The sequence below is a fragment of the Camelus dromedarius genome, chromosome Y (assembly GCF_036321535.1).
Source record: "Camelus dromedarius isolate mCamDro1 chromosome Y, mCamDro1.pat, whole genome shotgun sequence".
In the NCBI taxonomy this organism is placed as follows: Eukaryota; Metazoa; Chordata; class Mammalia; order Artiodactyla; family Camelidae; genus Camelus; species Camelus dromedarius.
In genome coordinates, this window is record NC_087473.1 from 16,508,378 (window position 1) to 16,525,199 (window position 16,822).

The window sequence follows — 16,822 nt, forward strand, 5'->3', positions numbered from 1 at the left end:
GCAAAGGGCGAAAATGCATGCAACCGCCACTCACAGAGTCCTCCCTCCATGGGCTGCATGCAGCGCGGACGGGGGCCGAGTGTCCGAGGAGGACGCAAAATTCTGGGCCATGTCAGGGCGAGAGTTTTTGGTTATTTGCAGGTTTTAGTTATCATGCACTGCCCGTTCTTCATAAGCTGGGCTAACCACAGCCCTGTCCGTGATATACTGCTTTTGGGAGCCTGAAGTTATAGCTTTATTATTAAACCCAAAATTGAGCCCTAGTAAATTACCTTCCTTTAAATGGCATTCTGGTTCCTCCAGGAGGAGGGAGTCACGGGAACTGACTGCCCTGGAGGTGGTTTCAGGGCACGTGGCGGTAGGAAATGGGGCTAAAATATATGCTTTTTAAATGTTATTCTTTACACATTCATGTAACAGCAGCCAACAAACATACTCGACCAAAATATGCCCACAAAACAACAGGATACATTGACTGCAGCCACGTCGTCCGTCTGCTCCGTTTAACCTATTACAGAACTCTCAAGCCTGGGCAGTCTTATTACACGTGTAAACACACCATGCATTGTAGAGAAAGAAATTTCACCTTAAGTCTCTTAATGCCACACACATATCTATTTACTCATAATAAAGGATGGTATATTAAGTCAACTGTGTTTCAGTGATAAGTAATGACTTTTTCCTCTTAAGTCCCTTAAACCCTCCCACATTCATATTCCTTATATATGATACATAACATAAGTACGTGAGTCTTTGTAAGTTGTATTTAAATCTTATGTAAAGACAGTTCCTTGTGTTTCTTACAATCACATGCACAACTCAATTATTCACATACACAACATAAATGTGTGTGCATGTCTACATATACAGATACACAAACACGTGTCCCGTTCCTCTGATGATCCCTAAAGTCGTCACTCTTTGAGGTACTTCAGATTCCCATTCTGTACAATTTACTGCGTAATTTTACTTTTATTTCAAAGCTCTGGGTGTCCCAATGACTTGCTCAAATCCCAGATTCACAGTAATGATGCTTCAGGACAGCTGGTAGAGAGAGCCAGAGGGTCCCAGTGGACCCCAAGCACACCAGCAGTCTGGCATTTCTAAAAGCATGTTGGGGGCAGGGTGGGGGATCCAACCTAAGGGCAAGTTCACAGATACGACCTTCTCGTGAAACAGTGTGTGTTATGTGCTTGGGAAATGCTAGATTAAAAAAAACAAACCTGGGGAAAGCATCCTTGACCTCAGGTACAAAGACTTTTGAGTGGACAGGTGGCTTGAGGATTCAGGAGGGATGGTGCAAGGTGCACTGCTTTTTCCAGGCTTCTGTCATCTTGGGGAGGCGGGGAGAGAGGAGGCGGCCAGCAGCCCTGGTGTCACTCCCCACTGCTGTCTGCTTAACTGAGGTTGCCTGGGTCAGGCCACCCAGGAGTGAGGGGGCAGCTGAACAGCAGAAACCCCCCTCTCTGGGCCTGGCTGGGCTAAGAGCTGCTCAAATAAATAAGGGCACAGTCGAGCACCATGGCTGCTGCCTGACGCTGCCTTTATGGAGTTTCATCCAAATGGTGGAAGAAAGAATGGTGGAATTAAAATAGTACTTCTGTTTATTTTTTGCACCTTTCTTTTTCCTTTTTTTCTCACGTTTTTGCTGGTGGTCTCCAAAAGATAGACAGACAGATACATAGACAGGCAGACAGACAGACAGAAAGAAAGAAAGAATGCATAGATGGGTGGATGGATAGACAGACAGACAGGGATAGATGTGAAGATAACGGCTGGAAAGAGATGGAAAAATACAGACAAATACAGATAGACAGATACAGTCATGAATATATTCGATTTTCACAAAAGATGTCTTTCAGGCTTATGGGTTTTATTACTTACGCACAGTCTAGGAAACTTTAAAATCACAGAGAAGAATCTAGAAACAGATAGTTCCGCCTGTTGGTTCCTTTGCAGGAAGACAGACGCCACCCTCCCTGTGCCTTCTCAGGTGTGTGACCTGGGGCGACAGACTTAACTTCCCCGCAGCTCCGTTTCCTCACTTATCTGACAAGAAAAATGACATGGGCTGCCTCTCGAGAAACAAGAGATTGTTGCTAACGCAGCAAGCACGTTCCCGTCGGCTGAGGGTTGGTGCAGATGACTACAGTGCTTAGGAAACAAAAAAGCCACTCTGAACCACGCACCAGGCATCCTGTGTCCTGGGGGTGCTGAAGACCCGCCTGGAGTAAATCTTTCCGAGAACTGACAGGGGGCCCTGCAGCTCAGACAAGCTGCCGCGTGGAATCACGGCCTTACCCACGAGCCAGGGGCCTCCTCTGGGGAAGCACTTGTGCTCGGCGAGGCTGAGCGGTGATGCTACCGGGGACAGGAGGTTCTGCGCTCAGGGCCCCGGGCAGTCCGCCTGTGAATGTGGGCAAGAGGCAAAAGGGACCATGGTGCCAGCACCTCCAGGCACGTCCATCCACGTGGGCACCAGCACCCCAACACTGCCCACAGCCCCTCTTCCACACCAGCTGTGTAGGGAAGCCTGAGCTTCTGGGTTTCCCAGCATCGTCAGGGAAAGATCTACCCTTGCGCCCATCCTGACCCTGAATGCAATGCAGAAGCCAGTCTCCTCAGGCTGGAGGGAGAGGGTAAGGCATGTAAGTTCCCCGTGGGTGGTGCAGAGCACAGCCTACAGGTACCTGCCTGCGGACGGACGGCTGCAGAGGATGGCTGTCCCCGGCCCGACCTACCACCCTACATCCACACGGGGTGGGACCCGCACCTCGCAGGCCAGAAGAGGAGGGTGGGGCAGACACAGGTCATGGGGGGGCGCAACTGGAGAGACAGAGCCCAGTTCTCCCAGGAGCTGAGCGACCCCAGCACAACTCTGTCACCTCACTATCTGGCATCGCTGAGGAAAGGGTTAATTAGCAGGACACGTAACGTTTGTTTTACAAGCACAGAGGGACACACTGTCTGAGCAGCAGTGAGCATGTTTTTGTCAGGAGGATGATGTAAAATGAATCAGTGAAATGGTTTAGCTGTACAAGGAGTCTGTTTTTAATTTTCCTCTCTCTCTTGAATCCAAGACAGAATGCTCTTCAAATTGGACTGTGAATTCTTAGGAGTCAAGGGATACGGGAAAGGTTACTGCAGATGTAGGTCACACCCTCTGAGATCTCAACCTGCTTTCCTGCTTCACTACGGCCACTGGGATTACGTATATACATGCGATTCCATAAACACGTGTGCGTGTGTGTACGTATAGATCAATCGATCCATATATAGGTGGATGGATAGATGGATGGATGGATACGTAGATGGACAGATGGATGGATGGATGGATACACAGATAGATAGATAAGATAGATGGGTGGATGGATGGATGGATGGGTGGATGGACAGATGGATGGATAGATAAGATGGATGGATGGATGGATGGATGGATACGTAGATGGATAGATGGATGGATGGATGGATGGATGGATGGATATGTAGATGGACAGATGGATGGATAGATAGATAGGATGGATGGATAGATGGATACGTAGATGGATAGATGGATGGATGGATGGATGGATGTATATGTAGATGGACAGATGGATGGATAGATAGATAAGATGGATAGATGGATGGACAGATGAATGGACAGATGTATGGATGGATGGATACACGGATAGATAGATAAGACAGATGGGCAGATGGATGGCTGGATGGGTGGATGGATAGATGGATGGATGGATACATAGATGGACAGATGGATGGATGGACAGATGGGTGGATGGACAGATGGATGGATAGATAAGATGGATGATGGATGGATGGATAGATGGATACACAGATGGATAGATAGATAAGACAGATGGGCAGATGGATGGATGGATAGGATGGCTGGATGAATAGATGGATGGATAGATAAGATGGATAATGGATGGATGGATAGATACATAGATAGATACACAGACAGAGAGGTAGGTAGGTAGGAGGAACTACAGGCAGCTACTTGGTGGAGACCAGGGAGGTGGAGACCTACAGTGCACAGCATAGCCCCCCGCCGCCCCCAACCTGAAAATGAGTACATTAGTCTGCTATGGCTGCCATGACAAAGCACCACAGAGTAGATGGCTTAAACAAAAGATATTTACTGTCTCCCCATCCTGGAGGCTGGAGTCTGAGATTCAGGTGTCAGCAGGGCTGGTGTCTCCTGAGCCCTCTCCCCTTGGTGTGCGGACGGCTGTCTCCTCCCTGTGTCCTCAGTGGACATCCCTGTGTATGTGTTTGTGTCCTGATCTCCTCCTCTTATAAGGACACCAGTCTTATGGGATCAGGACCCAGCCTCATGACCTCATTGTACCTTAATCGCCTCTTTAAAGACCCATCTCCAAATACAGTCACTTTCTGAAGCCCTGGTGGCTAGGGCTTCAACACAGGAATTCTGGAGGACACGAGTCAGCCCATAACAGTTTTCCTGTCCAAAATATCAACAGTGCCGTGGGGGAAATCCCTGAACTAGGGGTACGCAGGTGACTGGCTTACGGAGGCTGTGAAACCTCAATTCAGCACTTATTTCTTTGTGACCCTTCCTGCCTGCTAAGGCCCATGGGGTCACCTGCAAAGTCTCCTTGTCCAGCTCGCCACTCTGCCCTGAAGGCTGCCGTGGCGCCATGTCTAGGAGACAAGGACAGCCCACTGGACCCTGAGGCCAGAGGTCTGCAGCACAACCTGCCCTTCCAGTCCTCCCAGGCACGTCTGGACGACTGATTACAGAGATGTCAGCTTCATCCCCTGCCCCCAACCACACAGTCCCCTGGCTTTAAACGCCAGGAGAGGTGGACTCATGCCTGTCACCCTTTCTGTACCTCAGTCGTAGTCTAACTGCACCTTAGGACAGGTGGCAGGTGCATGAAGGGCCCCTGTGAGCCTGTGGCTGAGAAGCTTCCGGAATGCAGGGCTCTCAGTGCAAAACTGAAAAGTCGTAGGCACACCAGGACAACCTGGTCACTCTATACAGTACAGAAGCAAGTAAGGGACCAGGGTTACCCATTTTTTTAAAGAACTGAATGGAGAGACGGGGAGGGTATAGCTCAGTGGTAGAGCACGTGCTTAGCATGCATGAGGTTCTGGGTTCAATCCCCAGTACCTCCGTTAAAGAAAGAAATAAATAAACCTAATGACTCCCCCCCCAAAAAAAAAACCCCACAAGAATAAAGAGAGAATATATATTTTCTTAAACAGCTGAATAGAGAAAGAAAAGACACACTCTATGATGGACTGAATGCCTGTGTCCCCATAAAATCCACAGGTTGAAGCCCTAACCCCAAATGACATGGTATTTGGAGGTGGGGTTTTTGGAAGTACACTTCTGATACCAACTCCAAATGCAGAGTTTTCCAACACCAGGAAGCAATTCTCCAACAGCAGCTGGGTGTCCTACAATACAACTCAATTCTGACGCCGTCTACCCTGAGACAGGATCAGACCCCACAGCGTGAGGGCTCAGTCCCACAAGACTGCCCACCACGTAACCCTCAATCAAAAGCCACCTGTGCTTCTGCAGGATCCTGCTTTAGAGTGGAGATCCCCACAACCCCCTCCTAGGGTTTGATTAATTTCCCAGAGTGGCTCACAGAACTCAGCAAAACAGCTTACTTATTGCTCACTGGTTTAGTATGCAAGAATATGATTCCGGAACAGCCAGATGGAAGAGGGGAAAAGGGCAACGTATGGGGAATGGGTGTGGAGCCCCCGGGGCCTCTCCTGTGCACCACCCTCCCACGACCTCCATCTGTTCCCCAACCTGGAAGCTCTCTGAACCCCATCTTTTGGGGTTTTATAGAAGATTCATTACACTTGAATACTGACTGTATCATTGGCCACTGGTCATTGACTCAACCTCCAGCCCCTCTCCGCTCCCTGGAGGTTGGGGGTTGAACTGAATGTTCCAACCTTCTGATGACATAATTTGTTCCTCTGGCAGCCAGTCCCCATAGTTTGATGCTTTGCAAAAGTCACCTTATTAGCATAATAGAAGCCACTTTGATCTCTTTATTCACTTAGGAAATTCCAAGGGTTTTAGGAACTGTATGAAAAGGAATGAAGACCAAATACATATTTCTTATAAAACACAAGGACTAACTGGGTCTAGGTGAGGTCATGAGGGTGGAGCCTCCACGATGGAGTTAGTGCCCTTACAAAAACAGACACCAGACCTCCAACCTCACCTCCCCACCCTGTGTGAGGACACGGAGCGAAGGCAGTCATCCAAGAACCGAGAAGCAGGCTTTCTCCAGAAAGCAAAATCTGCCAGTACCCTGATCTCAGACTTCCAGCCCCCAGGACCCATGAGAACTACACGTCTGTTTCTTTAAGCTGCCCAGTTCATACTTTTGTTACAGAGGCCCGAGCAGACTGATACACTCTCTGAGTAAGTGTCACCCATCTGCAAGGTCCAAAAGGAATTTCCAAGTCTCTGAAACTGACAGACTACGACTCTTAGAACTGACCTAAGAGGTCATTGGTTATTGTGTCCTGTTGAGAGTTTGATCTTATTAAATAGAAAGAAAAAATATACGTATATATGTATGTATATGTATATATACACTTTATATATATGTATGAAATGCCTTATGTATGGATGGATACATACATAATATATAATATGTGTGTATCCATCCACACATAAGGAAAACAAGTAAATATATATAAAATACAAATAAAATTATACATATGTATATATATATATACAGGATGTGGCATATACATGGATATATATATAAAGAGTGTCAAAGTTTCACTTAAGATATCAGTACTCTGATGCCTGCCATCTGTCACCTGCACAGCAAAGTTTCAGGCTGCTTTTGTGAGTTCTCCGGCTAAAGGACTGCTGAGCATGAAACCAGGGCGTCTGACATCTTCACCACCTGCATCTATGTTGTTCGCTTATTTTTGCAGCAAATCTTTAGGAAGCCTCAAAACTCAGGGAACTCCCTAAGATCCTTCCAAGGAGCCCACTTTCCCCTACACAGAGATCTACAGCTCCGTCCTTTACCTTGCTATTTCAAATTCTCATTCCTGGCATTGGAGCTTCCCTCCCCCCAGCCATTTAAAAATACTCCTTTTATCTTAGGAATCAACAGATGCAATGCTGATTATAACAGGGAGAGAAAAATAACTCTCTCCTTTGTGTGTTCATTTGTTTCCAAGAATAGAAAGGAACCGGGAGCAAGAATTCTAAAGGTTCCAGTAGGTGGGCATGGGCATAAAGTAGGCGCCCAATGTTTGTGGAATAAATCTGTCACAGGCTGAAGAAAAAAAATTATGTAGAAGTTCCAAATCTCTTTACCTCAGAATGTGACCTTATTTGAAGACAGGGTCTTTATACAAGTAATTAACTTAGCATGTGGTTGTATGTGTAGATATGACCGGTATCCTTATAAAAAGGGGAAATTTGGACATAAAAATTGATGCACAAAGAGAAGATACGTAGAAGGAGAAGAAAGCCATGAACAAGCCAAGGCGAGAGGTCTAGACCCAATCCATTCCTCCCAGTCCTCAGAAGGCACTAAGCCCGCCGACACCCTGACCTCAGACTTCTGGCCTCCAGAAGTGGGAGGCAACACCCTCCTTTTCTTGAGACTATCCAGTCTGTGTGCTTGGACACAGCAGCCTAGCACATTTGGGCCACAGTCCCCTCGTAAGGCCTTGATAGACTGCCTTCTCTGAGGTCCAGTGTCCTCAATGGGAAATCATGATTGGACTAAACCAGGGAATGCCTCCTATCACCACAGCTCTAAAAATATAAATTAAGTCAGCATATACTATTTGCCAGTACTAAGAGAAGCACCTGCCCTGTGTCATTTCACACCCACGAGGAAACAAGAGACGTAGGGGTTTACTGCCGACCACTGCTACACACGTGCTGAATCCCGGTGTACCCCTAGTCCACAGCTTAGGCACTTAACGAGAAATAAATGCCCACATTTTAAAGTCTCTGGAACTTCGTTATTTCTGCTTCTTGAAAGGGCCTATCTTTATATTTAAACGTGCATGCCAACTAACACGAAATAGAAACAGGAAGAAAAAAGCTGTTTCTGAGACTCGCGGGAAAAAGAAAGAAAAAAAGGGAAAAAGAACCCCCCTTCCCAACCCCAGTGCTTTTCAGGTTGCGTTCAGAAAGTTTGGGGGGGAAAGAAACCTCAGAGCAACCAAAGACAGATGAGACATACAAGGCAAAAAAGACAAGGCATTTAAAAAACTCTTATTAGGTCGGCCTTTTCCTATCAGAGATCGGCGGGAGGACCACAACGGGAGAATGTACCAGCCAGGGATTCTCCAGGATACAGGCGGGAGGGCTGCGGCCCCGCACGCCACTACGCATGCGCCCTGAGAGGCCCGCGGGGACTCGAGCGGGCAAAACCGAACGGGAAGCCTGCCCAGGGTCCAGGGCTGGACGAAGCTACCGGGGTCCCCACAACTAAGGCCACTTGGCTGTCCACTTACTTGGTGGCTCTCAGGAATGCCAACCTGAGCACCTTTGCACCCCTCCTCCCAACAACCCGGTGCACCGCAGTCCCTCCGAGCCCTCGCTCCTTCCTCACTCCCTTTCCAAATTCAGGCCATTGCCTTTGCCCCCACCCAGACTAGGCACTCGGCTCTGCTCGGCCCCTTGACGGAGCATCCCAGCCCATTTATGGGTGTTAAGTGAGGGGGTTGTGGGGGTTGGATGCGGGCAAACTTGTCGCGCCCGCCCGTGCCACTTCTCAGCCCCGCGGTGACGGGATAGGTAACTATGCTAGGCGCGCGTGCGCGGGACATCCCGGAGCGGTCCGGAGCGCGCGTGCGCGGGAGCGGCTCCGGGCGCGCAGGCGAGGACGCCTTCTGAGGCGGCCAGAGGCGCGCGTGCGCGGGGCGGCTGCGGCTCAGGGCGCGCGATTTTTGAGGGGCCGCGCCAGGAGGCCAGAGACGCGCGTGCGCAGAGCTGCGCGGGGCGCGCGAGGCTGCCCGGAGCGCGCGTGCGCGGGAACAGCTCGGGCGCGGGCGCGTGGAGGCCCGGGGCCACGCGTGCGCAGAACGGCTCGGGGCGCGCGGGGAGGCCCGGAGCGCGCGTGCGCGAGCCGGCAAGCGCGCCTCCTCCCCGCCCCCACCCGGCCGAGAAGTCTGCACAATGGCGGCGCCCGAGCCCCCTCCGCGTCCCGTCACCCACCTGCTCTTTGACATGGACGGCCTCCTTCTGGGTGGGTAGCCGGCGGCCGCCTCCCGCGAGGACTGTCAAGGAAGGCGCGGGAGGGGGGCGCAGCCCCTCAGGGCCCCGGGTCGCGGCGAGGCGGTGTCTGGGACCCCCGCGCGGGCGGGCGGCGGGCGCGCCGGGGTCACGTCACGCCGGACGCGCGCGGGTCTGAGGCGTCGACGGCGCCCGGGGCACTTACTTCCGGCGGCCGCGTCGCGGGTGGGGACGGAGTGCGTGGGGGGCGGCGCGCGACGGCGGGTGCTCGGGGACCACCGCGCGGGCTGGAGATTTCGGTTCCGCCTTGTGGGCCGCGGGCGCTGCGTGCGCAGCCCGGCCTCAGTTTCCCCATCTGCACCCTGGCCTCCAGGGCCCCTGCCGGCTTGCCCCGAGATGCACGCACCTTGCTTGTAGCATCCTACAGGGCATGGTCCTCCACCGACCGATGTAGGGGCATCTGGCAACGTCTAGGGGCGTTTGGAGTGACTTAGCGGGAGGGTGGGAGTTGTCGGCATCCGAGGGGTAGCGGCCTGGGATGCTGAACCTCGTGTCGTGCACAGAACTGCCCCGCACCACCGCAAATGCTCCAGACCCAAGTTTCTGTAGTGCGGAGGTGGTGGGGGAGCCCTGTAAGCGGACTGGCTGGTCAGAGTGACTCCCTGGACGGACATCACCTGGGTACTGCTTTGCAGTGCAGATCACAGGTCCCCATCCCGCAGCTGCCCAATCAGTAGCTGCATTTTCACCCAGTGCCGGAAGGTTCGCGATTCACAGTCCATGCGTGTGCACCTAACAGTCCCGTAGTCGATGGTGGTAGGCATGAACTTCACCAACCAAGAGGAATTCAAAGAAAACGCTCGATTTATAAGAGAGGTGCCCTGAGCGCTCCTTAAAGCTTAGGCATACCTTTCATAACACTGTGAAGCGTTATCGTGTTTTGAAACGTGTTCTGATCTCAGAGCCTCTGGGAGCCTTAATAGGGTTGTAAAAATTTCTGCATACTTTATGTAGACTTTTGACCGGTGGACATGTAGATACATTAGTGCTTCATCTCATAAAATTCTGCAAGGGGGGGTGGAAATATTTGCATTGACTAATTGAAAACAAAAACGGCGCAAGCTAGAGAGGTAGAGTTACTTGCCCAAGGTCACACAGCTAATAAGGACCAAAGCTGAGGAATGACTCCAGATCGATCTGATCTAAATATAAGTGATGTTGTGCTTATGTTATATGGTGGGTGTGACCTTGCCCCTGATGAGCATGTGGTTCACCGGTTCAGCAGTAATGAGACTGATTTTTTTTTTTTTAAGACACACAAAAAACAGTCTTTTCATTTTATGGACCCAGAGATATAAACACATAAATTCCTAAGAGGGAGAATAAATTCCCATAGACGTCACTAATTGGTGTATGCAGTTACTAAATCTGAAATGACTCAGTTTCAAAAAGCTTCTGGGATTTGTAAGTATAGTTTGTAGACATGAGTTTTCCTGCTCAGGTGGTCAAGTTAAATTGTCAGATTCCTTAACCTCTAATGAAAGGTCCAGAGGACCTGTTGTGAGTCTCATGAATTTAAAGCAAACCGAGATTGCTCATTAAAATTAAAGTTATTTAACTTTTGAACGAGCTTGATACTTCCTCCCGACCCAAGATTCATACATAGCCATTCCGTGGAGCTGTGACTGATTTAAGTGGTGATACCTGCAAGGGTAGTTATCAGCCAGGGTTCCTGTTTGCTAGTTAGGGCAAGTTGAATGGTTTATTAAGCACTGAGGTCTGACACTGTTACCCAATCCTCTAAACTGGTCAGACAAACAAGAATTAGTGACCTTTGGCAAGATAAGACCTAGCCCCTTTTCCCTCTTCATTTTCTTTCTGCCCTTTTCCTCCTTTTTGTCTTGACTTTACCTTTGAGCTGGGAAGGCCTTGCAGAACTTTCTCAGAAATTCACCTTTGCTTTTTCTACTATTTTACAGAATGTCTGGTATGAAACACTGCTTTCCAGAATGTGCTACTTTATCTCATTTAATCTACCTGGATTATACCTGCTCTAATTCTGAAGCGCCTGACTTCAGTCTGTTTGCTTAGGAATGTATCACCAGTTCTTTTTCCAGGAGGCCTGCTTTTCAGAAACTTGAATGCATTTCCCCAGGATATTCTGTGAATGTAACCTGTTTGTTAAAGAATACTTGCATTCTCAGGGAAGTGAAACTGAAAACAAAGAGTTGCATGCAGAATTCTTATAAAATGTATAGAAGGGAGAAGCTTGTTTAACCAGAGAAGAATGAGGGAGTAAGTTGTGATTTTTGGAAAAATGTTGCCTGGAACACCAGTGTACCTTCTGGTGCCTTTGAAATGTTTGGTCCTATTGTCCTTTCAATCAGAAAGGACCCTTTGGAATTCTGTTCTTGTTGACACAGGTCACAGTCAGCTATGAGCTAAGTCATAATTTTGGCCTTCAGATGCCAATTAGAGACAGAAAAAGGGGACTGAGATTATTTATGAACAAGGGTAAGATTTTGAAGGAAGACAAAGACAGGTATTAAACAGTGTCTCAGCTCCCAAATAGGGAAGATTATCGAGTTCATTAAATAACTGAAGTTGGGAGCACCAGAGGTAGGTCCATTGTCTTTAAGAGACAAGGAAGTCTGTGGTCTAGAGTTGTGCTGTCTCATTGAAGTAGGACCACGTAAAAGCAACATTAAAAAAGCAAAAAGACACAGATGGAATGAACTTGAATGGTACCCTTTTTCTGTCCTAACAGATCCAAAATATTATCACTCAACACAAGCAAGAGAAAAACCATTGAGATCGTTTATGCTCATTTTTGATATCTCGCCTTTGGAATCTCGTGTATTTGACACTCAGCGCATCTCAGCTCAAACTAGCCAGGTGTCAGGGGCTCACTGGCCACGTTTGGCCAGTGCCTACCATTTCGGACAACCCAGGTACAGAGCTTTAGGAAGCAACTCACTGATGTCTTCTGTTGAGAAGGTGGAGGGTGGATGTTAAAGAGTATTCAGAATTAGGAATTCTGTGGTCTACATGAAATACGTTTTCTAGGAGCCTGATACAGTAATTAAATCCTTAAAAAAAATCAGCCAAGAAAAATAAAAAGCTTATTTTCAAATTCTTTAAAAATCAGCAGAAAAAGCAGTAAGATAGGTCTGTGAGGGGAAATATGAATACTTGCAGTGTTGATTATAATTCACCTTGTCTCCATAAATGCACATGGGTCGCAGGATTTTAGTGGGTGACACCTGGCTTCTGCTTGGCCTTCAGCTGAGGAGTAGAGGTCCTGTTCTGTACCTGTTCGTACTCCCATAGCATCGTACCTGCCAAGTCAGAGCGCTTGAGGCTGTCTGGAAGTGACTGTTTCTCCGCGTGGGGCCCAGGAAACCCCATACACTCGGCACAGGCAGGACCGCTGCGGTGCTCAGGGAGCTCCGGGAATCACTGGCTGACCGAACCAGTGCACTGCCAGGCCCAGCCTGGGTCGGAACCCTCCCACCCTGAGGGTCTCCTGCTCACCCCACCTGGGCTCATTTCCTTACACCCTGGATCATCCGCAAAGCTCATGACAAAAATAAGAGTTTTCCTTATGGCGTTAGCACATGCCCTTTATCAATTTTCAGAAGAACCTGTGTTGTATTTGACCTCTTGGAACGTGTGTGAGGTTTCAGAGTGGAGGTGATGAGCTTTGCAGTGTCTGTTGGTCCTTATCCCGGAATGTGATCGAGTCCAGGTGTTCCCAGAGCATCTTGGCACTGTGTCGGGAAGGTAGAGCAGAATAAAGGATCGCTCATTGGAGACGCCTTGTTATGTGGTGACTGTCTGCCTTGGCGCTCCCAGAGATCCCGCATTCTTCATTTGGAGACTCCCCCCCCCCCACTTTTTTGTGCATATTGCGGTCGCACTCTGGATGTCAGGGCAACTGTGTTATGGTACCTCCCCCTTCTAACTGCCCTGGGCCCCCCCAGAACTCATGACACACACTTGGGTTTGATGTCACCTTGACAGGTGACATTTAGGATTCTTCCACACTTGCCCAGGAGTTGGCTGAAATTCGGAGGCCAGCCTGAGGCCTTGTGGCCGAGCAGAGCCCACACAGAAGGGGGCCCTGACTCCTGCATTCTCAGTTTGGAGTAAGATGCTGGCAGAGGCCAGGGAAGGATGGAACAGGCTATTGTGTGTCACAGAAAATTCATCCATAGTAAGAAAACAACCGAGGGAGGACCAAAGTGGGTAAACTCAGGTCCCATCGGCTGTGCTTCCCAACAGACCTGAGCCGTGTCAACCTTCAGTGTGTTCCTGTGGTTAGAGGTTACTGGCCCGCCACAGCTGCTCCGGCTTCTAGAATAACTGAGAAGAGGGTGAGGCCAGAACTGTAAAATTCCACAGACAAATGCGAGTGTCCTCCAGCTGGCTCCATGGCTGAACTGCTCTGCGGGTTCCTGTGGGTGCAGGCGTGAAATTGCTCCCTGTGCTTTCTTTTCTCCTGGCTTCCTCATGTGCTCTTATTTGGAACCCTCGCTGCACAGACGGGGTGTAATCAGCCACGGGAGAGCACTCGTTGCTCTCCCCTGAAAGCTGTTTCTCCTTTCTTCTCCTTGGACAACCGTGCGTTGGGGATTCCTCAGTCCCTTTTGTCTGTCTGATGATTCACTGCTCACTCTCATTCTATTTCTTTCATTTTTTAAATTCTGTGTTCATTTGTTTTTCCTTTTATTTTTTCACTCTATTTCTTTTCATTTTTCTCTTTTATTTATTTATCTTTTAATCGGCAATAATGCATCAGCTATGCTCTGTCATTTTTCAGCGGTAGACGGAGATTGAATGCAGTGTAAAACAGCAAGGGAAATAATGCCCCCAAGGAAACACTCATTACACAGATGCCGACTTTTCAAACCTTTGGGGGGGATGTTTGAAAAGTGACGGATCCATAGCCTGTAGCTGCAAAGTGCAATGTGCCAGGATGGGTTACGTTGGAAAATACATTTCTCCCTGTCAGATATATGGGGATACCACTGACTCAAAATTGCAGCATTTGATATATTGAAAGCTTCACTGAGTTGTGTTAAAATGGGGCGTGAGGGTGGGGACAGCCCTGGTTTAATGGTACATATGTCTGTGGTTTAAAATTGTCTTCAGGGTGCCTAAGGGGAAATTTCTCAAAAATATGATAATTGTAACATCTGCATTTCTCCTTGAGAAATGTTTCCCCCTTTGGGCTTTGCGGGCTGAATTGCCATTCTCGCAGCTCTTCTCATACCTTTTCAGTGTGTGGCAGGTACATCCCCACCTTCCTTTGTGCCCTGGCGTCCTCACGTCCTTCCCTGGGATGCCTCGGGTCAGCAGCTAAGCGTCTGGGTGCGGAGTGTCTGCGCGGAGAGGGGCCCACGCGGGGAATGGGGACGGTCTCCTCGCATGCCCTGGCGTGGCGGGCAGTTCCATCGGCCTTGCTGGCGGCACTGGGCTGGGCCGGGCCGCTGATGACTCTTGACTCCCCTCTGTAGGCCTGGAGACCAGGAACAGACCCAGGAGCAAAGCGAAGCCTTTGCGGCTCCCAAGAGGCTGTCCAGTCTGTGCATGAAATGGGAGCATGTGTTCACAGTTGGCACATCTAAGCTTAGCTGGGGCCTTGGAGACAGAAGCCAAAATAAGCAGCAGGCTCCCCTCCCTCTCCTGTCACTATCGTGTCCCTGATGAGAATGGAGCACCTGTCTGCTCTCTGGACCAGCACTGGCCCTCGGGCAGAACTGCCTTTTGTGGCGGGAACGTATATCCGAGCTGCCTGCACGGGAGCCACAGATAGCACTTGGGCATATGACATGCGGCTCATGCAACCGAGGAATGAACTTTTCATTTGATGTAGTTTACTGAGTTTAAGTTTAAGTAGCCACCGTGGTGGACCACACACCTCTCGAAGTGTGAAGTCACTCAGTCTTCTATCTGTTGAGCAAATACAGTGCCAGGTGCTGTAGAGGATTCAAGACAAGTCTCTGGTTTTTCATGGGCTTGGTGTCCAGTTGGGACGTGGACTAGTGACTCGATAAGTGCTGTTGATGAAAGCGGCAGGGACATGACACGGGACAGAGCAGTACTTTGAACCAAAATCACTGGGAGGATGTGCTGCCAAGGACAGGCGGCAGCAGAGAAGTGGATATTCCAGACCAGGAGCAGGGATGGCAGAGCAATAAACACGTTTTCTGAAGCAGAGAGGAGATGACTTTTATCAAGCAGAGAGTTGCATTTAAAAAAAAAAAAGAAAGAAAGACTTCTTACTAATGGTTGTACTGAAATGTGGAGGTGAGGGTGGCCTCTCTGGCTGGCTGACAGTACTGTAGTGTTTTCCAAGGCTGGGCTCCAGGGGGAGGTGATGTCCCTTTAGCATGTTTTAAACTAGAAAAGCTCCCCCCACCGCCCAAGCGCATGACCGTGTCTTCCCCCACGACACTGACTTTTGGAAGAGTGCAGGCTGGTGATCTTAGAGGATGTTCTCCTTTCTGGATTTGTCTGGCTGTTTCCACGGGGTGTCACCTCGCGTGTTCCTCCATCCCTTGTACTTCCTCTAATCTTCCTCTCGGCACCCCCTCATTGCCTTTTTGGGGAGATGTCACATGTGATCGCTGCCCTCACCCTAACCCCACCCCCACCAAGGCATCTCGTCATCAGTAATGTCAAGACAGCTCTTGTCTTCCGAGGATGTTTTGGTGAGAAGCCAGGAGTCTGAGGGACCAGGTGTCGGCAGTGACCACAGACTGCCTTCTGCCTGCAGCCCACGGACCTTGTGCCAACAAAGGGAGCAGTGACTTCCATGTCGCCAGACCCACTAGCCAGCTTTCCTTATGTTTCCAGAGCTTTCTGCATCATGGGCCCCTGCCCTGTGCCGTCCTAGGGAAACTGTCTCATTGGCTTCACTGCCCATTCCTCCTGTTTTTTCCTTTCTGCTTCTGTTTGGGGCCCTGTGACTCTGCCTTGGTCCCCTTCTCTCAGAGACCTCTTGTGGGCCCGTGGCCTCAGTGAATGCTCTTGCGCTAATGGTCCTTGGCCTCTGTCAGCTGCCCTCACCTCTCCTGGAGCTGTGTCTTCACTTCCCAGCGACCGACGACGCGGTATTCCAGCCGCAGGCAGCACAGAGACACTGGGCTTCAAGCGGAGCCCAGGACTCTCTGCTGGACCTGCTGTCCTGCACCCACCGTGAGCTGCACACCTGGAGACCAGGACTGACCCCCACGTCTTCCAGCCCTCGCCCCTTCCCAGCACTCAGGTACTTGTCTCTGAACATCTCAGAGCCGTTTCTGTGTCACTCCTGCTGCCTTCCTTCCTGCTCTGGTCTCATCCTCAGGTCATGACGGTTAACGCGGATCGAGAGCTTTCACCATGTGCTCTTGGCGCGTTGCGGGTCGCCCCGGCTCCCTCGCAGCAGGCCGCTGGCACACGCTGATTGCCGTCTTTGCCCGTTTTGCAGGTGAGGGAGCCGAGGCTTGCTGAGGTCAGGCCACTTAGCTTCAGAGGCGGTGGCTGACAGGTGCGGCCCCCACCCCCTGCCTCTTCTCACCTCTTGAGGGAAAGACGCTGCGACGCACCAGACTCAGGTGTTCTCTA

General features: G+C 50.0%; 2 protein-coding genes across 6 annotated transcripts in view; one reads left to right on the forward strand and one right to left on the reverse strand.

Moving 5' to 3' along the window:
* LOC135320322 (steryl-sulfatase-like) overlaps positions 1-9,685 on the reverse strand; it is a 137,899-nt gene extending 128,214 nt beyond the window's left edge. The window contains exon 1 of one of the 2 annotated variants that reach the window (XM_064483427.1): positions 9,618-9,685. The gene's annotated coding sequence lies outside the window, so the exon portion shown is untranslated. Of the gene's footprint in view, positions 1-9,193; positions 9,338-9,617 lie in introns of those variants that run through there. The other variant, XM_064483426.1, reaches the window with a different exon arrangement.
* LOC105086568 (pseudouridine-5'-phosphatase) overlaps positions 9,082-16,822 on the forward strand; it is a 498,657-nt gene continuing 490,916 nt past the window's right edge. For all 4 annotated transcript variants that reach the window (XR_010379551.1, XR_010379552.1, XR_010379553.1 and 1 more), the window contains exon 1: positions 9,082-9,224. Coding sequence is in view for 1 of the 4 variants with exons in the window: in XM_031445990.2 (XP_031301850.2) it covers positions 9,155-9,224 (70 nt within the window). In the remaining 3 variants the exon portion in view is untranslated. The remainder of the gene's footprint in view (positions 9,225-16,822) is intronic.